The sequence below is a fragment of the Ananas comosus genome, linkage group 11 (assembly GCF_001540865.1).
Source record: "Ananas comosus cultivar F153 linkage group 11, ASM154086v1, whole genome shotgun sequence".
In the NCBI taxonomy this organism is placed as follows: domain Eukaryota; kingdom Viridiplantae; phylum Streptophyta; class Magnoliopsida; order Poales; family Bromeliaceae; genus Ananas; species Ananas comosus.
Window position 1 is genome coordinate 9,396,441 of NC_033631.1, and position 12,286 is coordinate 9,408,726.

The following is a 12,286-nucleotide window of genomic DNA, read 5'->3' on the forward strand; positions in this document are numbered from 1 at the left end:
AATGAGATTCATTGATTCTAATAGTTATCCTTTGTTTTAAAAGAATCGAATCTCGACTTTCATTTTACTCGTGGCCCAATCCGGCTTTGAATATCTGATTGGTTCATTTCAAAATAAATTACTCAAAATTCTCTTTCACTAACTCCTTCCATCTTCTCCCATTCTAGATTTTCATTTCGATATTTATTTTAATAATAAACTAAATAATTTTGAATGATTATTTTATTTTTCATTTGAAAGCAATTTAATTTAATTTTTTATTTCTATTCCAATTTTGAATCAAAGGCGTGCTAAATTTGTACCGAAGAAATGGAATCTAAAGTAACTTTGGCTGTTGATGAGGCATACGTGAAAAACATAATCCTCAATTTTAAATGGCATGTTTATAGAGCAAAAGGTTATAGTAGAAGCGTATAAAGCAATGCAACACTATCCAACTTATGCCTAGTATGGCATTGCGTTTTGCAAAGCATTTATGCTCGATAAGCTCAAAAAGTTTGAAAATGTTTCAAATTTTTTTTCATTTATACTATAAATTTATAGTCCTTTCATTTATGCTATAAAAATTGTGGGGCAATCGTAACCAAACTTTTTGGATATTTTAAAGTATAAAAATAGATATTTTTAATAGCACATTATCAAATTGGGCCTTAGTTGTGTCCCAAATCAAACCTTGTGGCCCAATTATGGGCGTTGCACTTTATGTATGTGGATCAAACTACAATAAAAGCTAAATGCTATGTCCAAAAACCAACGATTTTGATATTTTACACAATGCAACTACCATCGAAGAAGTATATGGCAAAATACATGCACCCTCGAATATCAAAGTAGTGTTTTTCGACAATGCACTTTCAAACTGAGCGTGAACTGTTATCCCTGTGGCTGCGCCGTGCGGGAAAGGGCAGATGTTTGCTCTCGATGCCTCTGAATTCTTTCTCTCCCTCGTGACCGTAACAATTCCATCACTCTTCCCTCCCCCTTCACCTTTCCACGATCTCTCTCTCTCTCTCTCTCTCTCTATTGCGGCTGTAGTAGTTTCTTCTACTGATGATCCTGACCGCATGTTGAAACAGTATGGAGAGGCAAATGACTCTCTATACATTATAGTAGCAAATACTGTTTACAGTTTTTTAAAATATCGTCTTTATATATTGTCAGTGTATTTTTGTACGTTACTACTACATGTGATCTGTAAAATTGTTTCATGTCTAAAATTCATACTGCCATATTAAGCAGCTAAAATTTTCATTTCGTTATAATATTTTTCTGTAAAGAAAGTGTGCCCTACTTTACTTTTTGTATCAGAGAGAGGCGGCTGCCCGGCTCCAACAGAGTTAGCCATGTCCATGTTTTATTCCTCACGCCTGGAGTCCTGACCCTTCCTTTCTCCGAGGGTTGATTGAACCCGGCCCTCCCACCGCTCTCAAAAGGCACGCGCAAACTCCCCCCTCACACACTCTCTCTCTCTCTCTCTCTCTCTAACCCTTCGGTCTCGCCAAATCACAAGTCCAACACGCGCCACTCTCCTCCCCTAGCCGTTAAACGAAAGGTCCACCGTCAATCACGCGATCGGCGCGAATTTTAAAGCCCGACGGATGGTGCTGATATATAGTGGTCTCGCTTTGGCGGCGGCGGCGGCGACTCGTATAAATACCGTTCGTCTCCGGTTCTCTCTTCGCGAGGTCTCTTTCTCGTAGAGTCGTCGCCCATGGCTCTAGCCTCCCCCTCCTCTTCCCCCTCTTCTCTCCTCCGAAACCCTGGACGCTTCTCCCCTTCCCCTTCCCCTTCGCCATTACCCCCCTCGCTCCCCTTCCTCGCCCGCTCCCGCCGCGCTCGCATCCTCTCCTCCTCTTCCCCCTTCACGGAGGTCGCTTCCCCGAAGAGGTACGAGCGAGAGAGCTGGGCCTACTCCGCCGCCGCCGCGGCGTCCCCGCGGCGCGGCGGCGCCGGCTACAGGGACGACGAGATTGCTCTGCAGCTGCCCGAGCTCAAGAAGCTTCTCGAGGCCCTGAGGGCCGCGCGGAGCGGCGGCGGCGGAGGAGGAGCAGGAGGAGGTGGAGGTGGTGGCCCCGGGAGGGTGGCGCTGGTGGGGACGGGGCCGGGGGACCCGGAGCTGTTGACGATCAAGGCGGTGCGGGCGATCGAGGGGGCCGATCTCATCCTCTACGATCGCTTGGTGTCGAATGATGTGCTGGATTTGGTTAGGGCGGATGCGAGGCTCCTCTACGTCGGCAAGACGGCGGGGTACCATAGCCGCACTCAGGTGAGAACCTAGGGTTTCGGTTGGTTTGCTTTGTAGCTGGATGTTGATAATGGCACTTACCTAGAACTGAAGTTGTAGGGTTTTTGATAGTTTTATTCATATTATTGGTTAATTAATTGAGTATTTGGTTGCTTAGGAGGAGATTCATGAGTTGCTACTTAGCTTTGCCGAGGCGGGAGCCAATGTGGTGAGGCTAAAGGGAGGCGATCCTCTGGTAAGTTCCCCCTAGCATTTTAGTTTGTGGTTTAAAAATTTGCTTTTGTTGTGAAAGTAATGATAGATAAAACATTTGGCATGGGATAGAACTTGCTGGACCAACAAATCAGAACTTGCTCTATTCAACAATTAAGGGACTTAACACTTGCATGCGATTGAGAATTAAGAGAGCATAAGGAGTTGATCAAATAACATTTGCTAGTTTGTATTTGTTTGCTGTCAAATAAGCTGGGGGCTGTACACTTTGTTTGAATATGTTCCTTGAGATATTGCATGGTTCCTTGAGATATCGGCATACCAATCTGTGTGGATTTCTATCACTGGCAGTATTGAAGCCTTAGTTATATCTATGAACTTCCATTTCACAAGTTGAGTTGCTAATTTTGATATTGCCTCATACCGTAGTTTGTTCCCACATTTCTTTACTAGGAATTAAATAGCAGTTATATGAATATAAAAGTGATATCGGTCAATATATAGCACAATCGTGGCAATCAGCCGACTTAGCTTGTTCACATGACAAAATTTGGGTTTTAACCACATGGATCCATGTTTAAGTATTGAGATCAGCGATGATATGCAAAAATACTTAAAGTTAGGAACTTGGGATTGTCTATATATACTCCCTATGAGGACTTCACATTGGTGGACTATGAGTGATGTGCTATTGCTTTCGGTATAAGAAACTAGAGCAACGCAGCTCTAGTGATGCACAACTGCATCTAGCTTTACAAATTCATGAAGGTGTTTGACTAGTTCAGTATCTAGAGTAGAAGCAAGCACTGAGACTCGCAAACCTCATGCTGCAACCAAGCAGAGAGGATCAGTACCACATTTATTTGAATGACAAACTAATCAGGGAGTGGTCGCGTCGGTGAAGGTACAGAATCAATTATTAGACACGAGAGGATCCTAAATTATTGGTATGGTTTATTTAAATGTCTTGATAAATCTCTTTCATTTACAAGGCATAATTTGGGAACAAAAGGAGGATATGCTCATATTACATACTGTGGACAACACATACTGTGTACAACATATCTAAGTTTAGGGAATTGGCAAATTTACATTTTCCTTACTTTTAACATGGAGAGTGTTCTGTCGCTGAAGTTTCTACTTCATCAGATTTATATAGATGGTTATTGTTTATTCTAAGTGCTTTTGGCAATAACATGACATATCTCTCTAGGTATTTGGCAGGGGTGGAGAAGAGATGGATTTCCTACAACAACAAGGAATTAATGTTGAGGTTATTCCAGGTATTTGATGTTCATACTGTTTGACTGAAAAAAACGCTTGCATCATTGAGTATATTCATATAGGCATTAATCCTGCTCAAATATGCAGGAATTACTTCGGCTTCAGGCATCGCAGCAGAACTCGGCATCCCACTGACTCACCGGGGTGTTGCAAACAGGTAATAATAACAACATTCCTCAAGCTGTTTCTCGCATTTTCTTGTCAGCCGTATATCTTAATTTTGAAAAGCTCTTAACACAGTAAAAGCACCTTATATGCCCAAGGAACAAAAAATTCGTGGGAATGTTCTGTTCTATTTCTTAATCGAAATCTAGCTTGTTGGTACGTGACTTTCAACTTGACGATAACATCTGACATATGATTTTTTACTGCTACAGTGTTAGATTTCTGACCGGCCACTCAAGAAATGGTGGAACAGATCCTCTATATGTGGCGGAGAATGCCGCTGATCCTGATTCAACGCTCGTCGTCTATATGGGTTTGTCGACTCTCCCAGCTCTCGCACCGAAACTGATAAATCATGGTTTACCACCGGATACTCCAGCAGTTGCAGTGGAGCGAGGGACTACCCCTCAACAGCGTACAGTAAGCAAGCATACTTCTTTCTCCTTCATCTGATCTGTCTGAAACCTCAAATGATATTCATATATAAAATTCTGTAGTCAATTAGGAATACTGAATCTAACTTGCATGGAATTTTTAAATTCGAAGTCGTAAGTTTGGTAAACTAATTTCTTATTTAACTGACTTTGGTTTAGGTATTTGCTAATCTAGAGGATCTTGTGAATGAGGTTAGAAGTGCAGAGCTGGTGTCCCCGACTCTAATAATCATTGGCAAGGTAGTGGCTTTGTCGCCGTTCTGGCCGCAATCATCTAAACATGAAGAGTCGCAGACTGCACAGCCATGCGCAACACAGACACAAGGATAAATCTGTCTTTTGTTTGGAGTTCTCATATTTTGTGAAAATTAGGCACTGCAATAGGATATCGTAATACGCATTGTCCTCTCAAAGAGGTATTTTCTCAACTTTACGGATCCAAGATGAATTAATCAGAGAAAGAGGTCAAAATCTGCGAACAGCACATGAATTAGATAGATTGAGGAGCAGAGAGCTGAATGCAAAGGGGGGAAAAAATCATTAGCAGGCGCTGATTAACTGATCGTGAGGTTTTACCTTTGTTGTTGTTGTTGTTATTCTTATCATTGCTGTCATTGTTGTTGGTGTTGTCCTCGAGTAATACGACAACAGCACCATCGAAGCGGCCCGGCTTTGTCTAATGGCATGAGATAGCAGAGATGGAGGGTCTGCAGCGGTATACAATTTGCTACAAATCAGCTTTTGGGCAAGTCATTTTGAAGGAATAAAATTTTATTTAAATCGATTGAGCTTCTCTTTTTGGGAGTTGTTTAATTTTTCGAGTCGTGGAAACTGTTGATTTACATGGATTTTTTTTCCTAATTGACATTCGGTTCTTAGTTCCATGTCATTTCCGCATATTGGATCAGTAATTTTGTTCAATTTTGCGCTAGATGAATGGTATCAGGCGCACAAATTGTATCAAGGAGAAGGCAACATTTTCCTGTTTGATTTGTTCTGGTCTTTAACCTCAGACAGGATTTGATAGCATATATTTCTTGAATAATGTGTAGAAATTATGACGTACACTCGTACGCGATGGTGCATCACTCCCTTAATCATTTTTTTTGCAATGGAAATTGATACTGTTTAATTTTAATATATATTATTTGAATCTTTTTAGATTTTGGATTTCATAACTTTGTGATGTTATTTGTGAGGCGTCCAAGTGGTTTGAAATTTGATGATTTTTAATGACTAATATAAACTATAAAGTGGATTAGACACTATTTTTATCACCAAAAAATGATGCTGTCAACTTATAAAAATTGGCTTTTCAATTATACTATATTTATATGTTACATGAGTAGAAATGATGTCGAAGCAAACGGTCCCCTTTGCCTTTCTTGGCTTAAAATTAAGATTTTATTTGTGGCAATTCATATTTTTAGAAAGACGATCCTGAAAAGTTGGGTGGATACCCAACGTTATTATATTGGTGAAACATTACTTTGATAGAGATGACACGATCGAGGAGTCGTCCATTTTCCTCGTCATACTAAAATAAGGATTGTATATTTCCATCTCATATAAAATAATCAATTCTTCAAAAAATTAGGCAATAAAAATGTGTGTTGTATTAATTATCTACCAGGTATCAATCGTACGTTGTAAAAATCTCCGTACAACTTAACTTACTGAAGGTAGAAGGTAAGAAAACTCAACTATCTTTGGAAATTGAGAAGTCCATTTCAGCTTTTAATTCGAGATCTTTTTTCTGGTGGTCAAAAAGCTATAAATTATTGCATACCCACATTGAAAATTAAGAATAAGCATAGACCACGACACATGCAGGATATCATACAATTTTGATCTTAATTACTTAACCACAAACTACCAACCACCCTACAAGAACATATTATCTATACATGGTGTTGATGTATAACCAAAAAAAAACAGAAAATATTAGATGCAACAAGCCGTTTGGTTGAATATAATTATACATACAGTATAGTTTGAGATACATATATAATTGAAGATATAGCTGTTATAACTATATACATCTCGTTTGGTTGGATATAATAGAACCGTTGCATTTATAAATAATTTATTTGGTTACTTGCGATTGAAAAGTGTATCTTTCAATTTTATCACTTTATATATCTGATAGTAAGATCACCTCCAATATAAAAAAAAATATTTTGATTTAAAAAATAACTGGGAAGATAAGATTACGTTTTGTTTAAAATTACTATTTTTAATTGCTGTAGTTGGGACTATGACCAATTGGTTGTAGTTTCAATTATTGTAGTTGGTTCTTCTTTTGCAGTTATAACTGGATATAAATTTATCAAACCAAACGTCAAATTTGAATTTGCATATTGCTGTAGTGTAGTTGTAACTACATGCAAGCAAATGATCCATAAATGTATCTCCTTCCTCCTAATTGAGAAACGAAGAGACTCATATTAATCGGTCAAGTAATCAAAAGTTTGTATTGAGCACTTCTATATAATTTCACAAGTAATTTATACAAACATATATCTAGAAACTAATTAATTAATGGGCTCGATGGATGGATCTTTTTTTTGTTCCTATTAGTATTGTGATTTGTGATATGGTCGTGTATACAATTTTATAGTTGTTTGTATGAGTTGTTTGTGAGCGAAGTATTATCAAGGTAAAACTGTTCATAAGCCTTTTTGGGCTCAAATATTAATCTTTTGAATAATAAATGGTATCAAAATAAGTCCTAATTAAGCTCGCGCGTTTAGTTTAAAGAGACTGAATAATCCAATTATCAAGTATGTCATTTTTATGGCATGTATTTAGCCATCATTGTATTCTCTCTTCTGTTATCTCTCTCTCTAGTCACTTACTAGGTCTCAAAATTACTTCTGAAGAGTTTCGCACTAAATCATTTTTTTTTCAAAACATATCCGAGCTCACCATGCTAAAAAGTGTCCAATAACCAACACTAATTTAAAGTTTTATTTTTTATTTTCTTTCTTTTTGAAAACTTATTGATTTGAAGTGGTTAGATCCACGTCGTCCAACTATACTTGTCATGACTCATGCATGTTTCATTACATTACAAAAATATATTTTCTGTTCACATCACCTGCAACTCTTTTTCTACTTGTGCATCATCTCATTACTGCGATCTCTTCCTCTCTAACTACGTGGGTGTGTTCGTGTGGAACAAAAAATTTGGAAGGAATAGTTCCCAACGCCGAATCATTCGTCATAACTTATTTCTCGCTGTTTGGGTGCACGTTTGTATACTTCACTACAACAAAAACGATCTATAGAGATATTTTTAAATATCGGTACAGATCAAAGAAAGTGTTGCTGGCTAAATTACCGACACTTTTAAAAAGTGTTGCTATATATAGGGTCGATAGGTATATAGTGACAGTTAAGAGTGTCGGTATAACCTAAAAAGAGTGTTGCTAATTTACTAATGCTTATTTAAATATTTAGCAACCACCGTAACTCTATCTCGTTGGCTGTGGTGGCGAAGAATAAGGAGAGGGAAAGGTTCTTCGTCTAGAATTTCAATGTATTGAGTGAGGGGAGAAGGGGAGATAATAATCGGTTTTTTCTTTTTTTTTTCTTTTCTGTTTATAATCAAGCCGAATGGGCTGGATGGGGTGGGTTGAATAGAGTAACCTTTTATTTTTAGTTGGGTTGTGTTTTATATTTAGACATTAGTAGATTTTTTTTAAAGTTTTAGTATAAATGAGACACTTATATAAAAATATCCCAAACATATATCGCTATAACCTAATTCTGTTGTAGTGCTTATCTAGATGCATTGTGAAAGAGAGAGAAACTAACCAAAATTTTAATAATTACACAATTATTTTGATCGCATATATATTTTACACATAATTTTATGTAGTTTTAAAACATAAAAAATCTATCTTGTTTTTAGTCCTGATAATTAAGCAACGGATTGAATAGATTGGCGAATCTGTCATCCACTTTGTTATTTTTTCATGCATATATAGGAATTATAAACTTACATATAATTAAAAACTTAATTTGCAAGATTATATATATATATATATATATATATATATATATATATATATATGAACTAGGCTGGAATACTTCAATAGGCACCAAGTTGTTGCTGCTATATATTAGGTTTTCAGCCCTTAGATGATTAGGTAATATGGCTCCTTTTGATTATTTTTATCTGTTAGATTATACTATTCAACCAACTACCCATTTAACCTAGGAAGCCCCATCAATTCTAACTGCACATTTCTCAATCCAAAAAGCTAAAAAACTAATAGCACCAACACACTGGTGCTATTAATCGTTATACCACCCCTATATATATATATATATAATATACTATATATATAGTATTTAGTTCTAATATATATATATATATAATATATATATAATATTAATATATATATATATATATATATATATATATATATATATAGTCCGGCCTGTGATAACTATCGATAGCACAAGATTTGGTGGGGCATCCGAGTTTCCAGCTCATAGATTTAATCTTTTAATTATTTTAATGCTTGCTTATATTATAATATTCAACACACAGCCACTCACGTCAATCCTTAGGGTCCAACATTTCTTAATCAACACATTTCTCATCCAAAGGCTAAAAACTAATAACACTAAAGGCGGAGTAACTTTGATGTAATCCACCTAGTTTTACACACACACCATCACACACACACACACCAATATATATATATATATATATATATATATATACTGATATATATATTATTATATATATAATATATATATACTATATATATAATAATTATATTGATTGAAAAGTAAATTTATTAAACAATTTAATAAAACTTAAAAAATATATATTTAGTTATCAAAATTAAATATTTACACATTTATTAGCAAAAGTGCTAAACTTTAGAGAACTTTTATACACTTCTTTCCAAGTGTTTATATATTGAAAAATGCAAATTGAAATTCATGTAGCAACCATATCTATCACAATTCATTGAATTGTTTTTCCCATGCATGTTGTTTCGGTTTACATTATTATTATTTTTTTTTTAGAGATAGGTAACACGCTATTCGCTTCGTTTATTTTATTTAGAAATAAACTTAGCAAGAAATGTGAATCAATTAGAATTCAAATTTGGGTCTCGAATACCAACCACCAAACCTTTGCGACTTGCTCTAGGTCATACATGGTCAGAGACAAGTTGATAGAAATTAATGCATAATCCACCACAATTCCATGAATACATTTTATATCCTTTTTTCTAATATATTTGAACAGTTAGCATGCATATCAATTCATACATGCTCTCATATATAAGGATGTTACAGGGCCTAACACATGAAAAAAAAAAAAAAAAAAAAAAAAAAAAAAAAAAAAAAAAAAAAAAAACTTTAGCTAATAATTTTTTCAAACACACACGTGGTATTGCTCAAAGATATTTGGACCTATTTTAATAATATGATATTAGTTTATATTTTCTAAATTCTTTTTAAAAGTTTTGAAGTGTTTTTGAATTTTTATGAGTCAAATTTTATAAAATTATGATGCATATTAAGTGTCAATGTCATGGTTGCACATCTCGACGAACCAACCGGTTTTAAAAGTTTGTGAAACTTTGTAAATACAAAAAATTGTTAGTTTCAATATATATGAATACACAAAACAAACTTTTAAAAATATAAATTATTAAAAATATGGAATTTTCAGAGGGTATTTTTGCTCTTTCCTTTGACACGTAAACAGTAATAAATGTTAACGCACCCTCAACCACCCAATTAAACCAAGCTCGGGAATCTACAAAACAGTACAAAAAAAATATATACAAAAATTCCTACACAAATTTTGCCCATCGCATGTTGGTGTCGTACGTGGAGTGTATCAATTAATGCAAACCCATACAAGAAAATGAGATAATTAACTTCAGTTGGAAGCTTCTCGACGACACGAAAATGAGATAAAACTTCAGTTGGAAGTTTTCCGACGACACGAAAATGAGATAAAATTTTAGCGAAAAGCTCCCCAGCGACACCAACTTCAGTTGGAAGTTTCCCGACGATACGAAAATGGGATAAAATTTTAGTGAAAAAGCTCGCCACTGTTGAAGAGTTTAGATTTATTGTCACATATCAATTTTATCTTAATTTAAAAATTAATTAAATAACTTTTAATATTAAAATGAAAAAATAAAACACTAGAGAATATTGAATATAAATGAAAAAAATTGATACGCGGCAGTGAATCGAAAGCTTTTCAATAATACTTCATTAGAGAGTTTCCCATTAAAATTGTCCAAGAAAATGTTTGGTTTACGGCATTTTTTAGAATATCCGAAAATAGGTGTTAAAATTGAAAAATTTTATGTTTATTTTATCATAAGAATTAAAGATTTATATTGAAAATTTCTTAAAACGTTATATTTGTAAACCCACCTTCTTGGTAAATAACCTTTTTTTTTCTAAAAACAATTAATTTTAAAAGATTAAAATATATTATATCCATTTGCATATTTTTTATCTATCCAAAATTTTAAATTGAATATAACATTAGTTATAATTTTTAGAGTAAAATAATTTATGATGTATTACTCTCCTTAGAAAAGGATATTGTGGTACTTATTAATATTAATCTTGGATAATTTTTGTGTTGAACAAAATACATAAATACTATATTTCTGAGCATTTTAATATACGCACCAGATAAAAAATATATGACAAATTATATTCTAAGAATAGATTTTTCAAGAAGTTAATTCCCAATAAAAATTTATATTTCATGAACCAAATAGACGGTAGAGAAAAGTAAAATTTTATGAAATTAAGGGCACTACTTTAATTTTATTTGCTAAAAAGTAAACAAATTTATTAATTTGACGGAATTAACGATACATATATATAATATCTAACTTAATCAGCTATAATCAACACTACAACAAAAACGGTATATAACGACACTTTTAAATGTCGATACAGATAAAAAAAAAATGCTGCTGGCTAAATTACCGACACTTTTAAAAAATGTTACAATATGTGGGATCGCTTGATATATAGTGACAGTTTAAAAGTGTCGGTATAATTTTAAAAAAATTGCTGCTAATTTACTAACACTTATTTAAACATTTAGTAACCGCCGAAACTCTAACTCGTTGGCTGCGGTGGCAGAGGAGGAGGAGAGCGAAGGGCTCTTCGCCTAGGGTTTCAGTGGATTGAGTGAGAAGGGAAGGGGAGATGGTGATCAATTTTTTTTTCTTTTTTATTTGTAATCGGCCCGAATGGGCTGACTGTTGTGGGTTGAGTAAAATAACCTTTTATTTTTTGTTGGATTGAGTTTTATATTTAGGTCTTAATAGATTTTTTTAAAAATTTTGGTATAAATGGGACACTTACATAAAACTATTCCAAACATGTGTCCCTATAAACTAATTCTATTGTAGTGTAATCATTTCACAGGAAAAAATAAAAAAACTAATGGACAGTTTCCTAATGATTATATACTTAACTGAGTCGTAAATTTTATCAAATTTATTTTATTATATTTAATGGCTCTATTAATTATATAACAATAATTATCATTGATTTACTTGTCTAAAGATAGCTATAACTATTAGTCAAATAAAGTAACTATTTAATTTAATCAAAAATTTTAATTTAATTAACCGAGTCATTGAAATAGAAACAAAAATATGAAGTTAAACGTACAGATGCTCATAGTAGAAATAAATAAATTTACAATTTGCAAAACGAGTGGATCCAGTCTCCAAAAAAAAAAAAAACAAAAAAAAACAAAAACAAAAACCCACCATGACCTACATCTTGTTGGGCTCTCTCCCCATCGTGGTTATTAAGACTTAATTTGGTATTGAGATCTATCTGATGTTGTTAGATAAAATAGAGTTAGGAAAAAATATATAGGAATATACTTTTGCGTTCTCCGGTAGGACCGCAGAAAATA

At 34.2% G+C, this 12,286-nt stretch overlaps 1 protein-coding gene across 1 annotated transcript; it reads left to right on the forward strand.

The window, feature by feature from the left end:
• LOC109717827 (uroporphyrinogen-III C-methyltransferase) lies at positions 1,387–5,353 on the forward strand. The gene is made up of 6 exons (XM_020243754.1): positions 1,387–2,266; positions 2,403–2,480; positions 3,672–3,741; positions 3,830–3,899; positions 4,120–4,327; positions 4,501–5,353. The coding sequence occupies exons 1-6, from the start codon at positions 1,712–1,714 to the stop codon at positions 4,669–4,671; spliced, it is 1,152 nt and encodes a 383-aa protein (XP_020099343.1). The 5' UTR covers positions 1,387–1,711; the 3' UTR covers positions 4,672–5,353.

Bases quoted from the DNA above. Each gene is read 5' to 3' on its own strand.
- LOC109717827 (XM_020243754.1), top strand. From the start codon at position 1,712: ATGGCTCTAGCCTCCCCCTCCTCTTCCCCCTCTTCTCTCCTCCGAAAC. The intron at 2,481-3,671 runs GTAAGTTCCCCC...ATATCTCTCTAG, and splicing joins TAAAGGGAGGCGATCCTCTG to GTATTTGGCAGGGGTGGAGA. The intron at 3,742-3,829 runs GTATTTGATGTT...TCAAATATGCAG, and splicing joins TAATGTTGAGGTTATTCCAG to GAATTACTTCGGCTTCAGGC.